This window comes from Oncorhynchus kisutch, linkage group LG6, assembly GCF_002021735.2.
Source record: "Oncorhynchus kisutch isolate 150728-3 linkage group LG6, Okis_V2, whole genome shotgun sequence".
Classification (NCBI taxonomy): Eukaryota; Metazoa; Chordata; class Actinopteri; order Salmoniformes; family Salmonidae; genus Oncorhynchus; species Oncorhynchus kisutch.
The window spans coordinates 61,263,726-61,286,467 of record NC_034179.2 but is presented as its reverse complement, the minus strand read 5'-3'; the positions used below and the strand labels follow the sequence as shown (position 1 = coordinate 61,286,467).

Genomic DNA, 22,742 nt, shown 5'->3' with positions numbered 1-22,742 from the left:
AACTCAGTTTTTCACAATTCCTGACATTTAATCATTGTAAAAAGTCTTAGGTCAGTTAGGATCACCACTTTATTTTAAGAATGTGAAATGTCAGGATAATAGTAGAGAATGATTTATTTCAGCTTTTATTTCTTTCATCACATTCCCAGTGGGTCAGAAGTTTACATACACTCGTATTAGTATTTGGCAGTATTTGGCAGTATTGCCTTTAAATTGTTTAACTTGGGTCAAATGTTTTGGGTAGCCTTCCACAAGCTTCCCACAATAAGTTGGGTGAATTTTGGCCCATTCCTCCTGACAGAGCTGGTGTAACTGAGTCAGGTTTGTAGGGCTCCTTGCTCGTACACGCTTTTTCAGTTCTGCCCACACATTTTCTATAGGATTGAGGTCAGGGCTTTGTGATGGCCACTCCAATACCTCGACTTTGTCCTTAAGCCATTTTGCTTTGGAAGTATGCTTGGGGTCATTGTCCATTTGGAAGACCCATTTGTGACTAAGCTTTAACTTCCTGAATGATGTCTTTAGATGTTGCTTCAATATATCCAGATAATTTTCCTCCCTCATGATGCCATCTATTTCGTGAGGTGCACCAGACCCTCCTGCAGCAAAGCACCCCCACAACATGATGCTGCCGCCCCGTGCTTCACGGTTGGGATGGTGTTCTTCTGCTTGCAAACCTCCCCCTTTTTCCTCCAAACATATTGATGGTCATTATGGCCAAACAGTTCTATTTTTGTTTCATCAGTCCAGAGGACATTTCTCCAAAAAGTACAATCTTTGTCCCCATGTATAGTTGCAAAAAGTCTGGATTTTTTTTATGGCGGTTTTGGAGCAGTGGCTTCTCCCTTGCTGAGCGGCCTTTCAGTTTATGTCGATATGGGACTTATTTTACTGTGGATATAGATACCTTTGTACCTGTTTCCACCAGCATCTTCACAAGGTCCTTTTCTTTTTCTTTTGATTCTCCCATGATGTCAAGAAAAGAGGCACTGATTTTGAAGGTAGGCCTTGAAATACATCCACAGGTACACCTCCAATTGACTCAAATGTTGTCAATTATCCTATCAGAAGCTTCTAAGGCCATGACGTTTTCTAGAATTTTCCAAGCTGTTTAAAGGCACAGTCAACTTACTCACTGGAATTGTGATACAGTGAAATAATCTATAAACAATTGTTGGAAAAATGTTGTGTCATGCACAAAGTAGATGTCCTAACCGACTTGCCAAAACTATAGTTTGTTAACAAGAATTGTGGGGTGGTTGAAAAATGAGTTTTAATGACTCCAACCTAAGTGTGTAAACTTCCAACTTCAACTGTTTATACCCCTTGATTATTGAAGAATATAACTTGTAAATGCCACATGAGCTAAGTTCAACTGTCGTACCAAGTCAGAACCCAAACTATAGGCTTGTTTACTCCCAATGTTTAAAAACAATGTAAATGTAAACAACCATTTCATAGCCTCAAAACATGGTTAAAACGATCATTTTGATATTGTGGATAGTTGGGAGTCTAAATCTGAGTGTGGTTACAGTTCTCGTTTCAATTAAGTAATCTAACTTTAAACAGACACAATGTGGATCGGTGTCCACTTCGGTTCGCAAATTAGATTGAGGTACTAAAGTACTCTCAGCCAGGGTTTCCCCTCCCATTTCATGACTAAGAGATGTGCTTCCCCGACAGCGGAAGTTGCCTGGTTCCCAAACTGTGGGTCGACCCAGCCCAACTGGGTCGTGGGATGACCAAAGATTTACAGTGCATTTGGAAAGTATTCAGACCCCTTGACTTTTTCCACATTTTCTTACGTTACAGCCTAATTCTAAAATGTATTAAATAGTTTTTTTCCTCACACACACAATACCTCAATTAATACATTAAAATTTAAATAAATATATATACACATACATACATACATTGGGGCAAAAAAGTATTTAGTCAGCCACCAATTGTGCAAGTTCTCCCACTTAAAAAGATGAGAGGCCTGTAATTTTCATCATAGGTACACTTCAACTATGACAGACAAAAATGAGAAAGAAAATCACATTTGTAGGATTTTTAATGAATTTATTAGCAAATTGTGGTGGAAAATAGGTATTACTTATTATGACTAAAGCTTGGCACACCTGTATTTGGGGAGTTTCTCCCATTCTCTGCAGATCCCCTCAAGCTCTGTCAGGTTGGATGGGGAGCGTCGCTGCACAGCCATTTTCAGGTCTCTCCAGAGATGTTTGATTGGATTCAAATCCGGGCCATGGCTGGGCCAGTCAAGAACATTCAGAGACTTGTCCTGAAGCCACTCTTGCGTTGTCTTGGCTGTGTGCTTAGGGTCATTGTCCTGTTGGAAGGTGAACCTTTCCAAATCATGTCCAATCAATTGAATTTACCACAGGTGGACTCCAATCAAGTTGTAGAAACACCTCAAGGATGACAAATGGAATGCACCTGAGAGAAAATTTAGAATCTCTTAGAAAAGGGTATGAATACTTGTAAATAAGGTATTTTAGTTTTTTATTGTTAATACATTGATATTTGTCATTATGGGGTATTGTGTGTAGATAAGGATTTATTTTTATTTGATCAATTTTAGAATAAGGCTATAAAGTAACAACATTTGGAAAAAGGGAAGGGTCTGTATACTTTCCGAATGCACTGTGTATATATATATATATATATATATATATATCTCACACTAGATGGCTAACAGGGGGCTCTGTTTTGAAGCCACTGCGCCTCCATGTTGGCACTCCCCCACAATGTAAAAAAAATATTTGGGAAGCTATAGAAATGTATGTCTACATTTGTTTGTTTCACTTTTATTATATTACAGACACCTTAATGCATTCTTTTAAATGATACACTGAACAAAAATATAAACGCGACATGTAAAAGTGTTTCATGAGCTGAAATAAAAGATTCCAGAAATGTTCCATATGCACAAAAAGCTTATTTCTCTCAAATTACTGTTAGTGAGCATTTCTCATTTGCCAAGATAATCCATCCACCTGACAGGTGTGGCATATCAAGAAGCTGATTAAACAGCATGATCATTACACAGGTGCACCTTGTGCTGGGAACAATAAAATGGCACTAAAATGTGCAGTTTTGTCACACAACACAATGCCACAGAGTTGTTGCCAGAAAATATGTTAATTTCTCTACCATAAGCAGTACGTCCAACCGGCTTCACAACCGCATACCACTTGAATGGCGTTGTGTGGGGGCGAGTGGTTTGCTGATGTCAACGTTGTGAAGAAAGTGCTCTGTGGGGTTGTGGTATGAGCAGGTATAAGCTACGGATAACAAACAATTCAATTTTATCGAGACGGGATTCTGAGGCCCCATACTTCAGCATGATAATGCACGGCCCCAAGGATCTGTACACAATTCCTGGAAGCTGAAAATGTCCCAGTTCTTCCATGGCCTGCATACTCACCAGACATGTCACCCATTGAGCATGTTTGTGATGCTCTGGATTGACGTGTAGTATGACAGCGTGTTCCAGTTCATGCCAATATCCAGCAACTTTGCACATCCATTGAAGAGGAGTTGGACAACATTCCACAGGCCACAATCAGCTGCACGCTGCATGAGGACAATGGTGGTCACACCAGATACTGACTGGATTTCTTATCCTTGCCCCTACCTTTTTTATTTATGGTATCTGTGACCAACAGTCTGTATTCCCAGTCGTTAAATCCATAGATTAGGGCCTAATTTATTTATTTCAGTTGACTGATTTCCTTACATGAACTGTAACTCAGTAAAATCTTTTAATTTGTTGCATGTTAAATTTATATTTATTATGTGTGCTAAACAAAAAAACTAAATATATATACATTTTCCTTAAAGTTTATATATTTTTTAAGTACTAATGTTAGTGTCTGCACTACAACAACAAAAAAATGCTTAAATACATGTAACATTGTCCTTACAACATTCAATTGAAATTCTGTAGAAATCCATCAATTCCTTCTGGGGAGTGCCAATGGCTTCAAAGCCTCTCATTGGCCAATACATAGAAAATGCAATCGGGGGTCCATATACATCAATGGGGGTGAAATTGTTTGTGGATAGCAAATATATATTGTTATTATTTGACATTTTCAGGATGGGAAAAACTATTTCACTGGCAACTTAAACGACTAAAACCAAATAGAAAGTATGTAGAAAATTTGCTTAAAAACTGAAAAATTCCCCTCCCGTTTCATGACTGCGAAATGCGCGTTCCCGACAGCGGAAGTTGCAGACAGAGCCCGTCCGGCTGTGGTTTGGTGAACCGGTGAAAAAGATAACCGTGGTGGAGCGGAAAAATTGCTTTTACGTGGAATAAAACAGCTATATGTATGTATCTCAAGTTCTTCTTCCCCAATATTCAAAGGTATTTATGTTAGTTTTGGATTACGCCGTTTCGACTAGAACACATTGGTAACAGCTAGCTAGCAAGCTAAATTAGCTAGCTAAGCAACGTTAGCATTTCGTAAGTACCTGATAAACAGGCCAAGATTGTTAGCTAATCCTAACAACGCAGTTCTCTTTTCTACCACAAACGATCTGAGTATTACATATGAACACAAATATAGCCATAATACCAACTTTAATGAAAAGACCAGCCAACTAGCAGACTGAGGTAACGTTACCAATTAACTAACGTTATTATGTTAATGTTTAACTCACTTCATGCTAACTAACTCGCGAACTTCGCTAGTAAAGCTAACTACGTTAGTTGGTTTATTGGGGTTTCCACTATTTGAAGCCCTCACATTGAACAGGACAGACATATAACAATGTCTACATGTTACCATGCTCTAAAAAATGTATTTTCTTACTCTTCCATAGATCCCTCTATCTGCCGCTCTCTCTTTGTGACTATAACTGCCTGAACAGCGAGTGTGTGTGTGTTCCGGACCAGGGTGACTGTGTGTGAAGAATACACTCTGTTTGCGAGGCCCTGTAGGTGACTCCTCCAGACCCCAGAGTGAGGATTGTGTGTGAGCCTCTCGCTCCATATGTGTGTGACAATGGGGGACATCAGTGATCTGGACAGACAGATAGAACAACTTAGGCGTTGTGAACTTATCAAGGAAAATGAAGTCAAAGCACTGTGTGCCAAGGCCAGGTAATTAAACACAAAGGCCATATTACTATAACATTTCTGATACTATCTAAATCTTCATCACTAAGCCTGTCGTTTGTGTTACAGGGAGATTCTGGTAGAGGAGAGTAACGTACAGAGGGTGGATTCTCCCGTTACTGTGAGTATTTTCAGAATAGAAGACACCTTGGTTACTTCGTAGATCTGCCTAGACTGCCATTATTTGCACTTCCCAATCTGAGCCCTCGTGTTATGTGTAATGTTGGATGGCTGAATACATTAAGGGAGAATGGAAACACTAGGCTTTAGAACCCCAGTTAACTGTAAATTCTAGTTCATACTTGTTCTACATGTTTGTAGGCAATTAGAATGCGACCAGTGTCACTGGTCAAAACAACATTTGATTTATACTCAGGTGGAATATCTGTAGACCGTCACTTTCCTTGTCGCACAGATGTGAAAAAGGTTTACTTCTCTGCGACTCGCAGTGTCCGTTGATGTGGTTACCGTACTGTCACAGCAACCAGACCAAATCCTCCTTTGATGATGATGCTGTTCTAAAAATTCTCAGAATGACCAACTTTTATTTTGTCACACTATGGCACTAAGCTATTTTCTGTAACTCGCAATTACCTTGTAAATAATTAGGTTGGTTTACTTTCCTGTAATAATGGATCACAAGTAACTAAAGTTTAGACGTTGTCAGCTATACTCTGGTCATTATTTGAACTGGCTAGACAACGAACCAAAACATTGTTTAGAAAATAGCTTTTTAGTTGCCTGGCTTGCTAGGTTGACATTTACTGAATTCATTTTTAAACAGATGGGTTTTATTGGTGATAAAATAAAGTATGCTATTTGGAGCACTGGGGTGCTGATGTCGATAGAATGTTCATGATGTCGCTAAGACAATTGTCTACAGACATGTCGATAGACAGACTAAACCTGACTTAATTGTAAACTGCCATATTGGCATTGTTGCATCAACTGTTGGAGAGTTTTGAAATTCATGAATTTACTCAGATCTTGCATACCTAAATGAGCTATACTTTGCTAGTGTCAAACCATTATGAAAACATGATACATATTTTGAAAGCTGAGAAAGAGCCCTTTCAAATGATATGACGTAAATCAAATGGTAATCAGTCAAGAAAAAACACCTGTGAAAATGTGCCATACACTTTTTTCCCAAACAACTGCAATTTACACTTCCTAATGAAGATAGAGAAACACTTAGAATATATTGAGTCTTCCTTGTTTTGTAAGGATTGACTGATATCAGAATAGTAATACCTTTTTAACTGTGAATGAGTTACAGCTGTTTTAAAGACCCGTGGTATTTTGTAGAATTTTATGGAATGTTCTGCAATCAGACACTTTCTTATTTGGATAGCATAGTCAATGCATATATGCACCAAAACATATTACAAATGTAATTTAGTCTTACATTTGATAAGGAAAGACTTTATATTACTTAAGGGAATACATGATCTCATTCCACCCTGAAAACAAAGTGCAAGTTACATCATGCTATCCTAACCATAACATTATATACAACTTTCATCTTTGGGATATTGTCATCAAAATTTTCCTAGAATTACAAAATATAAGAATGAAGCATATAATAACAATTTGCTTTTACAACTTAAATTTCTTCATACAAACATTCTACTAGGCATATAGCCTAATACACAAAGAGTCAAAAAGGGAACAAATGAAAAGCATGCAAGAAAGGGGAAATGACAAGTGACAATCTAAGCTATTGGGTGAAGACTAGGAGTCACTTCACTAGTACCTATGTATATCTATGTATCTGTCCTGCGAGTGTGTGATTGTCCCTCAGCAGTGTTTGCAGCATGTTGTCCAGTCTCTTCAGCCCCTGCCTCTCCTTGTTACTGTGGGTTCAACTATTGACTGCCTGGTGCACAGGTGACATGTCTATAGTGTCGTCCTCAACACAAAGGTCTGAGAGCTGACAGTGCACCACAGTGTCATATAGAGAGTGAGTGTTTAAAAAAACAACAACATAGGCCTAATGGTACATAACAATAATCATTGACAGTTACCTTCCAGTCAAAAAGCTTGGCAGAGGCAGTAGTATTACGTGGTGGCTCAAACTTCCTCCTGCTCGTCCATTTTCAATCTCGTCCTCATCTTCCCCAAGTAATGATGACCCTTCAGCACATAAAAAATGGAACAATGAATGGAAGGGAGTTGTACAAGTTATCAAACGGCTTGCAAGGTGACAGTTACATTTTATTGTCCAAAGGTTTTGAGCAAACATGTAACATTTCATATCTGATTGTCCATAATCCTTAAATCTATTGATGTACCTGTGAGTCAATCTAACATAATACACAAATTCCCATCAAAATCATTCAGTTTAAGCTATATAAGATCCGTCTCAATCCACCGCATCTGCCTGTCGGCCTTCCACATCTACGGTGGAAAGTGGCAGAGCTACAGCGCTGTTTGTCAGAACAGGAGACCTCCCATCTCTTCTCATGAAAACGTCTATAGCGTCCAAACGGGTTTGAAAAATGGAAAGTTGAGACTCAGGAGCACAGTGATGTTCACTGTTTTGCTCTACGACCACCAGAAGCCACACGGACTCGTCTGAAGTCAGTTCCGCCGATATGCCTACTTCTATCTGTAGCGTCCAAACTGTTTGGGCTACAAACTAGTATGAACCCACTATGGAAAGGGGAGACTTGTTTTTCTGTAAGCTCGATATGCAGTTTCTGTATATATATCAGATCAAGCCTGAACTGTGCGATGTAGTAGGGAGTTGTAGTTTCCAGGCCAATATTCTACATAGTTAAGCACAGAAAATGTGGTAATTAACTACAATGCCCATAATCCATTGCACGCCCACTTAAACTTGTCCGGTCTGTGCGGCGCAAGACCCTGAGACTGAGAGAAGAGAGAACACAGGATGGAGAGAGATAGAAAGCAGTTGCTTCGCGAGCCTGAAAATACATGATCTAAGGGATTGATAGTTGGTATTCAGCATTCATAAAAGTAGGCTATGTCTTTATTTACTTTGAAAAACTACTAAAATAGTGATTTTTGTCAGACCGCATAGGCAGCAGCTCTATATGAAATGATGACTTGGAATGAAATAATAAACTCATCAAATATTTTTATTAATGTAGATAGATGGTTAGTAAGCAGTAATGGGCAGTCATTACCGTCATGCGATTTTTATTAATTGTTTTATTCTGTGTTACAGCATTCAACCCACATAATGCATTTAATGGAAAAAATAATAATAATAAAAAACATTTAAAGTGATTTATTTAACTAAACTGACCTCAAAAAGAGCTAATCACTCAGCACTAGCCAACAAAAAAGGGGTTAAAAATGTCCAAAGAACACAAATATTTCCTGAGCATATCTCCTATATATATATGACAGACACTTCAAAACCAGACTTCAAAACAGAATGTCTGTTTTGCCATTTATGAATGTGTTATTCAATGCTTTTTAATGGGCTATAGTAGTGAAAGCCAAATTCAATATTTTCTGATGCCTACAGGGGCCCTAAAATAAAATATCTAAATGATCCATGGTATGACCATCTTTAAACAAATCCATATGTTGGCTTAGTAGAACCTCCCTCGAAAGGTTTAGACTTTGCGATAACAAAGTTGGTGAGCTTAGAGCAAGGGGGCCTGTAACATACTTTGTTTCACAGAAACATGGCTCTCTCGGGATACTCTGTCAGAGCTGGTAAAGCCAGCAGGATTCTCAGTACATCACACAGACTGGAATAAATTTCTCTCCGGGACAGAAGGGTGTTTTTCATGATTACCGACTGGTGTAATTCTGGAAGCATACAGGAACTCAAGTCCTTTTGTTCACCCGACCTAAAATACCTCTCAATTAAATGCAGATCATATTATCTCCCAAGAGAATTCTCCTTCATCATCGCCACGGCCGTTTAAATCCCACCTCAAGCCGTTACTTCGATGGCCCTCAAGGAACTACACTGGACTTTATGCAAGCTGGAAACCACATATCCTGAGCCTGCATTTATTGTAGCTTCGGATTTTAACAAAGCAAATCTGTGAACTCGGCTGTCGAAGTTCTGTCAACATATCAACTGTACTACTCACGCTGCTAAGACCATTGCTATTCAAATTTCCGGAATGCTTACAGGGCCCTCCCCTGTCCGCCTTTCGGCAAATCTGACCACAACTCCATCTTGCTCCGTCCTATAGGCAGAAACTCAAACAGGAAGGACACATGCTTCGCACTATTCAGGAATCCATGCTTCAGGATTGTTTTGGTCACGTGGACTGGAATATGTTCCGGGCAGCTTGCGAAAATAATCAAGACCCATACACGAATACTGTGACTGAGTTTAGGAGGAAGTGTATAGTAGATGTGGTACCCGGTGTGACTATTAAAACCTACCCTAACCAGAGACCGTGGATAGATGGTAGCATTCGCGGGATGGAAATATGGAAGAATATATATAGTGTAGTTATTCACTCCGCAAGGAAATCAAACAGGCAAAACGTAAGTATTGAGACAAAGTGAAGTCTCAATTCAACGGCTCAAACGATACGTTTATTGACATAGCTCAGCATTCAACACCATAGTACCCTCCAAGCTCATCATTAAGCTCGAGGCCCTGGGTCTGAACCCTGCCCTGTGCAACTGGATCCTGGACTTCCTGACAGTCCGCCCCCAGGTGGTGAAGGTAGGAAACATCGCCTCTACTCCGCTGATCCTCAACTCTGCGGCCCCACAAGGGTGCATGCTCAGCCCCCTCCTGTACTCCCTGTTCACCCATGACTGCATGGCCAAGCATGCCTCCAACTCAAAGTTTGCAGACCACACAACAGTAGTAGGCTTGATTACCAATGATGACGAAACAGCCTAAGGTGAGGGCTCTGGGAGTGTGGTGCCTGAAAAACAACCTCTCACTCAACAAAACAAAGGAGATGATCGTGGACTTCAGAGGGTGCACCCTCTGCTATCTACATCGACGGGACCGCAGTGGAGAACGTGGAAATCTTCAAGTTCCTTGGCGAACACATCACTGACAAACTGAAATGGACCACCTACACAGACAGTGTAGTGAAGAAGGTGAAACGGAGCCTCTTCAACCTCAGGAGGCTAAAGAAATTTGGCTTGTCAACTAAAACCCTCAAACTTTTACAGATGCACAATTGAAATCATCCTGTCCGGCTGTATCACAGCCTGGTATGGCAACTGCACCGCCCACAACCGCATGGCTCTCCAGGGGGTGGTGCGGTCTTCCTGATGCATTACCGGGGCAAGCTACCCGCTCTCCAGGACACCTACAGCACCCGATGTCACAGGATTGCCAAAAAGATCATCAAGGACAATAACCACCCAAGCCACTGCCTGTTCACCCCACTACCATCCAGAAGGGGAGGTCAGTGCAGGTGCGTCAAAGCTGAGACTGAGAGACTGAAAAACAGCTTATATCTCAAGGCCATCAGACTGTTAAACAACCATCACTAGCACATTAGAGGCTGCTGCCTATAGGCATAGACTATAAATCACTGGCCACTTTAAGGAATGGAACACTAGTCACTTTTAATAAGGTTTACATATCTGGCATTACTCATCTCATATGTATATATTGTTTTCTATACCATTCTATGGTATCTCATTCACTTAATAATGTTTACATATCTTGTATTACTCATCTCATATGTATATACTGTATTCTATACTATTCTACTGTATCTTAGTCGGTTCCGCTCTGACCTCGCTCGTCTAGATATATATATTGCAAAAAAATAAATAAAGGGAACACTTAAACAACACAATGTAACTCCAAGTCAATCACACTTCTGTGAAATCAAACTGTCCACTTAGGAAGCAACACTGATTGACAATAAATTTCACATGCTGTTGTGCAAATGGAATAGACAACAGGTGGAAATTATAGGCAAACCACTTCTCAGTTCCTATGCTTCCTGGCTGATGTTTTGGTCACTTTTGAATGCTGGCGGTGCTTTCACTCTAGTGGTAGCATGAGACTGAGTCTACAACCCACACAAGTGGCTCAGGTAGTGCAGCTCATCCAGGATGGCACATCAATGCGAGCTGTGGCAAGAAGGTTTGTTGTGTCTGTCAGCGTAGTGGCCAGAGCATGGAGGCGCTACCAGGAGACAGGCCAGTACATCAGGAGACATGTAGGAGGCCGTAGGAGGGCAACAACCTAGCAGCAGGACCGCTACCTCCGCCTTTGTGCAAGGAGGAGCACTGCCAGAACCCTGCAAAATGACCTCCAGCAGGCCACAAATGTGCATGTGTCTGCTCAAACGGTCAGAAACAGACTCCATGAGGGTGGTATGAGGGCCCGACGTCCACAGGTGGGGGTTGTGCTTACAGCCCAACACCGTGCAGGACGTTTGGCATTTGCCAGAGAACACCAAGATTGGCAAATTCGCCACTGGCGCCCTGTGCGCTTCACAGGTGAAAGCAGGTTCACACTGAGCACGTGACAGAGTCTGGAGACGCCGTGGAGAACATTCTGCTGCCTGCAACATCCTCCAGCATGACCGGTTTGGTGGTGGGTTAGTCATAGTGTGGGGTGGCATTTCTTGGGGGGCCGCACAGCCCTCCATGTGCTCGTCAGATTTTTTTGGGAAATCCTCCTTTCCATCGTGTGCCTTTTGTCATCAAACAATTTTGACTGAACTCTGCTAAGCTGTTGGACTTTGGGTAGTTGGGGCTGGAGGTGTTGTCAGAATCCCCGGTCGTTAGCGAACAATCGAAACTTGAACTGCGGGCCATTGTCCGAGTACAGTTCAGACGCAACACCATGTCTTGCAAAGACTGATTCCAGGTAGGTGATTACAGCTTTGCTGGAGGTATTTGGCAGTGTTGCTACTTCAGGGTAGTTTGAGTAGTAGTCGGTAACAACAATGTGACTTTTGCCATTGCAGTCAAAAGGGTCAACTCCAACATTGTAGTAGGGTCTGTTGGGTACTGGATAAGGCATTAGTGGCTCTGCTTGCTGCTTTGGCCTGTCGGTCAAACACAGTTCACATGAAGCCTAGTTCATTTTTAGCCAGTACATTACTTCTCGTGCTTGTCGTTTGCATTTTTCCTCACCCAAGTGGCCCTCGTGTATTTTCTGTAGCGTTTCTTTGCGTAGTGTCATGGGAATGACAATCTTGTTGCCTTTGAACACTGTCATCCACAACAGTGAGCTCTGCCCTGCACATCCAGTAATCCTGTATTCTCCTTGGACAGTTGTTTTCCTGTGCGGGCTATCCTATCAGTGTTGTTTCTTTCAACTCTATCATTGTTTGTTCAGCTGCAGCTTCTCTTTTGATCTGCTCCATTCTCTCAGAAGACACAGGAAGTGATGCTACGATCATGTCGACGTAGGCCTGAATCTGTGTGTTTCTGTGTTTCGAAGCCCTCTTTCTTGACGACTGCTTGAGAATGAGTGTCGGCGGCGAACAAACTTTCCCGGTGTATAGATCGTCTTCACATTATACTTTTGCTGTCTGGTCAACATTCTTTGGATTCTCATTGGACAATCATTCAGTGACTTAGACATGATTGACACCAATGGTTTGTGGTCGTGTCTACTTTGAAGTCTCCCAAGCCAAACTGACGCATCTGCAGAAATCCTTGTGCTTTTCTCTGGATCATAGAACTTGAGCACGGGCTCTTCTGTGATTGTCTTTGTTTTTGAAGCAGTTTTCCTGTTCATGGGACCATTCCCATTCATTTTTCTGTTCCAGAAGACATCTGAGTGGAGCGGACTTTGCTAACAGTTGCGGAATGAACTTTGCAATGTAGGTGATCATGCCCATGAAGCATCTCACGTCGTCCTTTTTCTTCGGGCGCTCCATGTTGTTGATGGCTAATGTTTTCCTCAGGTCTGGTTTGACTCCATCCTTTGAAAGTACGTCTCCCACGAAGGTAAGTGTTTTCACACTAAACTCGCATTTGTCCTTGTTTAGTTTTGGGTTGACTTTCTGTGTCAGGTCCAGCACTTGTCTCATTCTCGCGTCGTGTTCTTCTTTTGTGGACCCCCAGACGATGATGTCATCCATCATGGTCTCCACTCCTGGAATGTGCTCGAAGATAATGTGGTTTGTCTTGTGGTAGACCTCTGACGCTGAGAGAATCCCATATGGTAGATGAAGAAATCTGTACCTGCCCTCAGGTGTGTTGAATGTGCATAGCCTTGAGCTTGCATCGTCGAGCTTCATTTGCCAGAATCCTGATGAGGCATCCAGCTTACTGAACCACTTTGCTCCAGCAAACTGCGACATTCTCCTCTCTTGTTGGCAACTTGAAATGCTCTCTTTCTTTGTTGAGATCTCTCGGGTCTAGACATATCCTGAGATCGCTGTTCTTTTTCACCACCACAACCAGTGAGCTTACCCAGTCTGTAGGTTCGTTCATTTTTGTGATGACATCCATCTTTTCCATGCGTCCGAGTTCCTCCTTGAGCTTTTTCCTCAGTGCAAAATGGAACTTTTCTGCATGCATGCACAACTGGAGTAATTTTGTCATAAGTACATATTTTGTGTTCTCCTGGTAAACATCCAAGACCCTCAAACACGTCCTCATACTCGGCCAGTAGCGATTCTTGGTCATTTTCAGTCTGTAATGTCAATACTCTTTTCAACAAATTGAGCTTTTCACATGCATTGATTCCTAGAATAGGCTGTACACTTTTCCACGATCAGCAGCTGTGCTTTGAACTGTTTTCCTTTGTGCTGTAAAGTTCCTATGCAGCTTTCTTTGACTGGTACGTTCTCCCCAGTATAACCAGTAAACTTAATTTTCACCAGATGTATTTTGCTCTTCACCTTCAGTGTTTTGTAGTCATCCAGTAACAATAGGTTTACCTGTGCTCCAGTATCAAGCTTGAATGGTATTATAGTTTCATTCACAGTGAATGGCAGAATCCATTCAGCTTTTACTGCGTTGCCTATTTCCACAGACTCAACAAAGATTTCTTCAATCTCCTTGACTGTGTGAACCTTTTTCTTTCTAGCCTCAGCTTTGCAGCATTTTGTAAAATGATTATTTTTCCCACAGTTGTTACATGATTTGCCATATGCAGGGCAATTTTTTTGCTTGTGGATAAATCCACATTTTCCACATGTAGTGTTTTGATTTCCCTCTTTTGCTTGTTTTTTGTTTTGTAAGGTGTTGTGTGTGTGTGTGTGTGTGTGTGTGTGGTGCTCCTCTCCTTTTTATTGCATGCACTGACGTCTCATCCCTGTGCAGCTCTTTAGCTTGTGCTCTGGTGGTTTCGGCTGCTGGACACACATTCACTGCTTTATAAGTATGCCACAGACAGGAAAGTCTTTCACTAGTGAGTCTTTCAGTTTTTCAAATTCACACGTTTTGCTCAGTGTGTTCAGCTCAGCCAAATACGGGTCAAAACTGACACCCGTTTCTGATCATGAGAGAAACTTGTATCTCTCAAACGTGACGTTCTGGCATGGTACGAAGTACTCCTCAAATTTAGCACAGTCAATATCAAGTTTGCCTCGTCTTGCTGAAAGCTATTGTAAATGTCCAATTCATCCTCTCCAATAACATGCAGAAAAATGGAAGCCTTAAATTTGTCATCTCCCCCTGCTCCACTGGCTGCTAGGTAGAAATTGAATCTCTGCTTGAAATGTTTCCAACTGTCAGCTAGATTTCCTGTTAACTGTGTAGGAGGACTAAGCCTATCCATGACAGAGAACAGGAACAGTGTCAATTTCTCTTACTTCACTATGTTGCTCATCAACTTGCTCGTCAACAGATTCCAATGCAGCCTCGCTCTCGCTACTGTCACTCTTGCTGCTGTGGCTCGTTGTCCTCGCTCTTGCAAGCTACTTTGCCTCATTTTGGCTGATTTGTCTACTCTGCTTGTTGCCATTTTCATTTCACCGACTCATCAACTGAAAAAATACTCTAAAGTGTACATGTCATTACATCAAAATTAATTGTATACAGTTTCATTCCTTAATATTGTTGTCCTGCTCGCAATCCAGTAGAGGCGAGGAAATTCCCAGTGGCAGCATTCACTTGCAGTCTCTGTGCCAAAACTCACAATCTGCTCACTCCTACCAATGCAATGACACATCGGTGCTACCATGGCAATTCAAGATAGCGCTACCCTTACCTCTAATAAACGTTAAAGGTCAAAATACAAAAAATATAGATTTTTCTATGTTACAAGCACATGTTTAGTATTAGTGGATTAAATACATTTTTGCTCAGCTTTACTTCCTGAATTGTTTCCCTTTAATTCTCTACAATTCTCCTTTTCTATCACAGGTGTGTGGGGATATTCATGGACAGTTTTATGACCTGAAGGAGTTGTTTAGAGTAAGTTGTCTGCATTTCATCTGTATGATTTCTGAGTGCTGCTCTGTTGCGGTGTGTGTGTGTGTGTGTGTGTGTGTACAGTTCCAAACTCAACATATGCACCATTTTTCTTCATAATGCCATAAACTCTATGTAATTTACATGTCATATTCTACTGTGCTCTTTTTGCTGTGTCATTATTTAAAACTTCAATTGCGTGTGTGCAAGGTTGGGGGTGATGTTCCGGAGACAAACTATCTCTTCATGGGTGACTTTGTGGACCGAGGCTTCTACAGTGTGGAGACGTTCCTGCTGCTGCTAGCACTCAAGGTACTCGAGAGAAGCCAAATCAAAGCTATTCAATTATTTTTATTCTTCTGACTCTCTTTTACCGCCTCTGTAGTAGTGTTTCTAATGCTATGCAAGGTGGGCGTTAATTCAATTTAAACTTATGTAAATTCAGGAAATGCAATGATTGGACATTTTTGTGTACTTCATTGTACTGTGCGATGTGTGCCCTTTGTCTAGCCCTACTACAAACCTAAGCTCTCTATAGGTCAAAGTTGGACCTACCACCCCTCTCATTTGCTTTTTAGCCAGTAGGGTCCCTCTGAAGGACCCATTCTAACACGTAACTTAACCCCTCCTCCCACAGGTGCGGTATCCAGACAGGATCACTCTGATCCGAGGGAACCATGAGTCACGTCAGATCACACAGGTCTACGGCTTCTATGACGAGTGCCTCCGCAAGTACGGCTCGGTCACTGTTTGGAGATACTGCACCGAGATCTTTGATTACCTGTCCCTCTCTGCCATCATTGACGGCAAGGTGCGCTCCCCGGCCCCTTCAGTCATATTTCTCTGCTTCTCTCTGTTATTTGTGCCATCTTACCAACTCCTATGGTCATGCCAAGTAGGGATGTGACAATGAACATAAGAGTTGACAATTCAGAACAAATAGATCTGGGACCAGGCTAGATTGTTATGGTTAGATGGCTAGTCTCACTAAATAGCTAGCTCTCACTGAAACAGCATGACTCGCTACAATCTCCCCTCTTTATATCTTTCCTGCTAGCTCTAGTTTTCCTCTGTAATTGTTAACTCTGTAATTAATGCAAGTAACGATCGCAATTGCACTCATTGGTTCAAACATGTTTTGCTGCTGTATGAGGAAGAATGTTTTTAAAGAAACCTGTTTCTGGAGTTTGATTATGTAAGGCCTTAAAACCTGTTAATAACCTGTTAGGGAGGCTGCGAATTTTCGCAGCTTTTTGTTAAAACTCGCGCAAAATTTCAACGTCCTGCTACTCATGTCAGGAATATAGTATATGCATATGATTAGTATGTGTGGATAGAAAACACTCTGAAGTTTCTAAAACCGGTTAAATCATGTCTGTGACTATATAGGCAAAACCCCAAGAAAAACCTGTTCACAAAAAAAAAGTATCCCTCCGCCAGTCTCTGTATTGTCTATGGCAAGGGAAAATAGATAGCGTCCAGTTTACAATGCCTACAGCTTCCACACGATGTCGCCAGTACTGGCAATTGGGTTGAAGTTAATCCTTGGTGAAATGAGAAATAGGCACTTCCTGTCATCAAGTACACAGGCGGAAGTTTTGAAAGAGAGAATATCGACCAAGATTTCAAGACCTGCTGCTATTGAATACAGATCGCCCCGTGATCAATTTGATCGATTATTAACGTTTACTAATACCTAAAGTTGGTTTACAAAAGTAGTTTGAAGTGTTTTGTCAAAGTTTATAGGCAACTTTTTTAATTTTAAAAAATGACGTTGCGTTTTGGAAAGCAGTTTTTTCCTGGATCAGACAGGCTTCATAAATGGACATTTTGGGTATACATGGATGGATTTAATCGAAAAAAAGACCCAATTGTGATGTGTATGGGACATATAGGAGTGCCAACAAAGAAGCTCGTCAAAGGTAATGAATTTTATTTCTGCGTTTTGTGTAGCGCCGGCTACGCTAATTCTTTTGTTTACGTCCCCTTCAGGTATTTCGGGGTGTTGCATACTATCAGATAATAGCTTCTCATGCTTTCGTCGAAAAGCATTTAAAAAATCTGACATGTTGGCTCGATTCACAACGAGTGTAGCTTTAATTGAGTACCCTGCATGTGTGATTTAATGAAAGTTTGAGTTTTAACGAGTACTATATGATTTTGGCGCTACGCATTTCCCTGGGCTAGAGGCTAGATGGGACGTTAAACTTCTTGAGGCTAAGCGAGACGTTAACTAGACTGAACAACAATATAAACACAACATGCAACAATTTTAAATATTTTACGGAGTTACAGTTCATATAAGAAAGTCTGTCAATTGAAATAAATAAATTAAGCCCTAATCTATGGATTTCACATGATTGGGAATACAGATATGCATCTGTTGCTCACAGATACCCTGGAAAAGATCAAATTGCCTCATGCAGTGCAACACCTCCTTCGCATAGAGTTGATCAGGCTGTTGATTGTGGCCTGTGAAATGTTGTCTGACTCTTCTTCAATGGCTATGTGAAGTTGCTGGATATTGCCAGGAACTGGAACACGCTGTCATACACGTTGATCCAGAGCATCCCACAGATGCTCAATGGGTGCCATCTCTGAGTGTGCAGACTATGGAAGAACTGGGATATTTTCAGCTTCCAGGAATTGTGTACAGGTCCTTGCGACATGGGGCTGTGCAATTTCAGGTGATGACTGCGGATGAATGGCACAACAATGGGCCTCTGTGCATTCAAATAGCCTTTGATTAAACAAAATGCTATTGTGTTCGTTGTCCATAGTTTATGCCTGCCTATACCATAACCCTACCACCACCATGGGGCACTCTGTTCAAAATGTTGACGTCGGCAAACTGCTCACCACACGACGCCATACATGGGGTCGGCGGTTGTGAGGCCTGTTAGATGTATTGCCAAATTCTCTAGATGTTGATGGCTTGTGGGAGAGAAATTTACATTCAATTCTCTGGCAACTGCTCTGGTGGACATTCCTGCAGTCAGCATGCCAATTGCACAGTCCCTCAACTTGACATCTGTGGGATTGTGTTGTGTGACACAACTGCACATTTTAGGGTGGCCTTTTATCGTCCCCACCACAAGGTGCACCTGTCTAATGATCATGCGGTTTAATCGGCTTCTTAATCTGTCCACCTGACAGGTGTGGCGCATCATCTTGGCAAAGGAGAAATGCTCACTAAAGTTGTGCACAAAACTTGAGAGAAATAAGCTTTTTGTGCGTATGAAAAATGTCATGGGTCTTTTATTTCAGCTCAGGAAACATGGGACCAACCCTTTTACATGTTGTGTTTATATTTTCTCTTTGTGTAGATATTCTGTGTGCACGGCGGCCTTTCTCCATCTATTCAAACTCTGGACCAAATCAGAACTATCGACAGGAAGCAGGAAGTGCCTCACGACGGCCCCATGTGTGACCTGCTGTGGTCTGACCCAGAAGGTAAGATACTGGTACTGTCCAGAAACAACCCCCTAAATAAACTTGTGCCCCAAAAACGTGTAGCTGTAAGCAAGATGGTGAAGATTCCTCCAAGTCATCCTGTCACACATTGTAGCATCTATGCCCCAACAAAAAGGAATGAGATGACTCCAGTAGCAACCAGAATGTCTCTCTGCTTCTCTCTCCCAGACACCACAGGGTGGGGTGTGAGCCCTAGGGGGGCAGGCTACCTGTTTGGCAGTGACGTGGTGGCCCAGTTCAACGCAGCCAACGACATCCACATGATCTGCAGGGCCCACCAGCTGGTCATGGAGGGATACAAGTGGCACTTCAATGAGACTGTGCTCACTGTGTGGTCTGCTCCCAACTACTGCTACAGGTCTGTGTCCTGTCTCCATCTTTTTCTTGCTCGCTTGTCTCGTTTTCTTCTCCCGTCCTATATATTCTGTATTTGAACTGCTGAGTTTATGGCCAAACTCTGCTGTGTATGCATGTACTTTGTTAGCTTATAACAATGTTTAGGTCGCAATATCAACCAACTCGCTCTCCTGCCCCCTTCTGTCTCTCTCTTTCTGTGACAAACAGATGTGGTAATGTGGCGGCCATCTTGGAGCTGGATGAGCACCTGCAGAGGGAGTTCATCATATTTGAAGCCGCTCCGCAAGAAACCAGGGGCATTCCCTCCAAAAAGCCAGTGGCAGACTACTTCCTGTGACCTCTCACCCTGGAGGGAATATGGCGCCTTTGGTCGCGTTCCCCTGCTTAGACGTTGCGTGCATCAACCAATGGTTACGTGCCACGTCATCGACTGTCGTCGATTGCTATAACTTGATGCGTCTAGCTGATACTTACAACCCCTGGATAGGTATTTTAAGATCTGGCATGCGTCAGCAATGCCTGGGCAGAGGAACGCGCCCTTTATGTTAGGATGGATTCTGGTGTCTTGAATCTCTTCAGTTCTGTTTCAAACTGACCCCTAGACCAGGGGTAGACAACCCTGTTCCTGGAGTGCCGCAGGTACTGTACAATTGTCTCAGAGCCACACTGAGCTACTACACTTATTTTTCAGTGATTGCCTAAATTCAACACACTTGGTCTTCCAGGTCAGTTTAATCAAAAACTGCCGCACTCCAGGACCAGGGTTTCAAACCCCACTCTAGACACTTCTTGATTCCCCACTGGAGAAATGAAAGCGCTGTGTCTGTGTGAGCAATATGGCAGAAACTCTACCTAGCCCTCTATCCACCTACACTATCAGAGGATGAGGTGGAGCTATTACCATACTGCTGATACTGTCCAGACCTTGGTCGGAAGATCATGAAGTATTTAGTTTTGACCGCTTTGGGTCCGTTTGAAACTGTGCCCATGACTGTTGTTATTTCAGCTCTATAAAATGGCCATCACGGAGTTCTCCTTTTTCTTCCTCCCCTCCTATTAACTTCTCTTATCCCCTCTTGCCGCCATTGAGTTGTTTGGTATTTGTCATTCCCCCTAATCTTGTAGTATTTTTACATTTGAAAATGGGAACATTGTCCTACAGATGGCGGGATACTTGAAAGGAGATGAGAATATTTTAATCTGCAGATATAGGAAATTAACCCCATTTCTGGGTTGAATTTTCCATATGCATAGTTTCTTAAACACTTTTCTTTTCTTAGATTTTTGTATAACTGTTGTGTAAAGGATGAACTGCAAAAATGATTTTTTGTTCCAGTTTGCTATTTCAGTTTACTGTTTGCTTGTGTTTTGTCTCCAACTCAGTTTTCAAAAACATTGTTCTCAATGCTACTCAGCATGCACCTACACTCAAACAAAAATAAAGTAACTGGTTAAATGGGATCACTACACACAACTGTTTATTTTTTTTCTCTCTACCCTGCTGATGCCTATTGATCCACAAATCTCTGTAGGGTTCACTGTTGACTTTTGATATTGTGAAAATAAAATCTTTTTGTATCAATCTCCTTTATCTGCTGGAGGTTTCAAGTTCTGTTTATTTAGCCAGTTGATGCATGGATTGAAGGAAAAAAAAATGTTTTTGACCTACTTCAATTATGTATTCAGACATGATATACTGTTGGGTGTTGTTCCCAACAAATCCTAATAGCAATATTACAGAATGCATGAAATGAGTAAGTGTGGTGATAACATTTAGCAGGCACACTTGTCCAGCGTGACTGCTATATATTTCCACATATATGTTTATATATTTAAATATGTGGAAATTCAGAGAGCTAATGAGCAGATGGGCTCCTGCATTTTCAGCATGTTTTTACAGAAAGTTTGTTTTTCTGCAAGGACATATACAGGATTCAATCCAAATCAAAACTCCAAACCTGCAACCTTTGGACAGAATTGCCTGGAAGGATTCCTACTACCAAAGATTATTTCCTAGGTACAGTGCCTTGCGAAAGTATTCGGCCCCCTTGAACTTTGCGACCTTTTGCCACATTTCAGGCTTCAAACATAAAGATATAAAACTGTATTTTTTGTGAAGAATCAACAAGTGGGACACAATCATGAAGTGGAAGACATTTATTAGATATTTCAAACTTTTTTAACAAATCAAAAACTGAAAAATTATTCAGCCCCCTTAAGTTAATACTTTGTAGCGCCACCTTTTGCTGCGATTACAGCTGTAAGTCGCTTGGGGTATGTCTATCAGTTTTCCACATCGAGAGACTGACATTTTTTCCCATTCCTCCTTGCAAAACAGCTCAAGCTCCGTGAGGTTGGATGGAGAGCATTTGTGAACAGCAGTTTTCAGTTCTTTCCACAGATTCTCGATTGGATTCAGGTCTGGACTTTGACTTGGCCATTCTAACACCTGGATATGTTTATTTTTTAACCATTCCATTGTAGATTTTGCTTTATGTTTTGGATCATTGTCTTGTTGGAAGACAAATCTCCGTCCCAGTCTCAGGTCTTTTGCAGACTCCATCAGGTTTTCTTCCAGAATGGTCCTATATTTGGCTCCATCCATCTTCCCATCAATTTTAACCATCTTCCCTGTCCCTGCTGAAGAAAAGCAGGCCCAAACCATGATGCTGCCACCACCATGTTTGACAGTGGGGATGGTGTGTTCAGGGTGATGAGCTGTGTTGCTTTTACGCCAAACATAACGTTTTGCATTGTTGCCAAAAAGTTCAATTTTGGTTTCGTCTGACCAGAGCACCTTCTTCCACATGTTTGGTGTGTCTCCCAGGTGGCTTGTGGCAAACTTTAAACAACACTTTTTATGGATATCTTTAAGAAATGGCTTTCTTCTTGCCACTCTTCCATAAAGGCCAGATTTGTGCAATATACGACTGATTGTTGTCCTATGGACAGAGTCTCCCACCTCAGCTGTAGATCTCTGCAGTTCATCCAGAGTGATCATGGGCCTCTTGGCTGCATCTCTGATCAGTCTTCTCCTTGTATGAGCTGAAAGTTTAGAGGGACGGCCAGGTCTTGGTAGATTTGCAGTGGTCTGATACTCCTTCCATTTCAATATTATCGCTTGCACAGTGCTCCTTGGGATGTTTAAAGCTTGGGAAATCTTTTTGTATCCAAATCCGGCTTTAAACTTCTTCACAACAGTATCTCGGACCTGCCTGGTGTGTTCCTTGTTCTTCATGATGCTCTCTGCGCTTTTAACGGACCTCTGAGACTATCACAGTGCAGGTGCATTTATACGGAGACTTGATTACACACAGGTGGATTGTATGTATCATCATTAGTCATTTAGGTCAACATTGGATCATTCAGAGATCCTCACTGAACTTCTGGAGAGAGTTTGCTGCACTGAAAGTAAAGGGGCTGAATAATTTTGCACACCCAATTTTTCAGTTTTTGATTTGTTAAAAAAGTTTGAAAT

At 41.7% G+C, this 22,742-nt stretch overlaps 1 protein-coding gene across 3 annotated transcripts; it reads left to right on the top strand.

Annotated features, from left to right (window-relative positions):
- The first annotated feature begins 4,207 nt into the window (after positions 1 to 4,207).
- On the top strand, positions 4,208 to 20,855 carry LOC109893114 (serine/threonine-protein phosphatase 4 catalytic subunit B). Of its 3 annotated transcripts, none has more exons than XM_020486168.2 (9): positions 4,208 to 4,341; positions 4,837 to 5,116; positions 5,201 to 5,252; positions 15,386 to 15,436; positions 15,644 to 15,745; positions 16,071 to 16,244; positions 18,760 to 18,886; positions 19,076 to 19,265; positions 19,472 to 20,855. In XM_020486168.2, exons 2-9 carry the CDS (start codon positions 5,007 to 5,009, stop codon positions 19,599 to 19,601), a joined length of 936 nt encoding a protein of 311 aa, XP_020341757.1. In that variant the 5' UTR covers positions 4,208 to 4,341; positions 4,837 to 5,006; the 3' UTR covers positions 19,602 to 20,855. The 3 variants fall into 3 exon arrangements, with proteins under 3 accessions (XP_020341757.1, XP_020341759.1, XP_020341760.1); XM_020486170.2 differs by having other exon boundaries at positions 4,227 to 4,378; XM_020486171.2 differs by having other exon boundaries at positions 4,227 to 4,627.
- The last annotated feature ends 1,887 nt before the right edge of the window (positions 20,856 to 22,742 follow it).

Bases quoted from the DNA above. Each gene is read 5' to 3' on its own strand.
- LOC109893114 (XM_020486168.2), top strand. From the start codon at position 5,007: ATGTGTGTGACAATGGGGGACATCAGTGATCTGGACAGACAGATAGAA. The intron at 16,245-18,759 runs GTGCGCTCCCCG...CTCTTTGTGTAG, and splicing joins CTGCCATCATTGACGGCAAG to ATATTCTGTGTGCACGGCGG. The intron at 18,887-19,075 runs GTAAGATACTGG...TCTCTCTCCCAG, and splicing joins GCTGTGGTCTGACCCAGAAG to ACACCACAGGGTGGGGTGTG.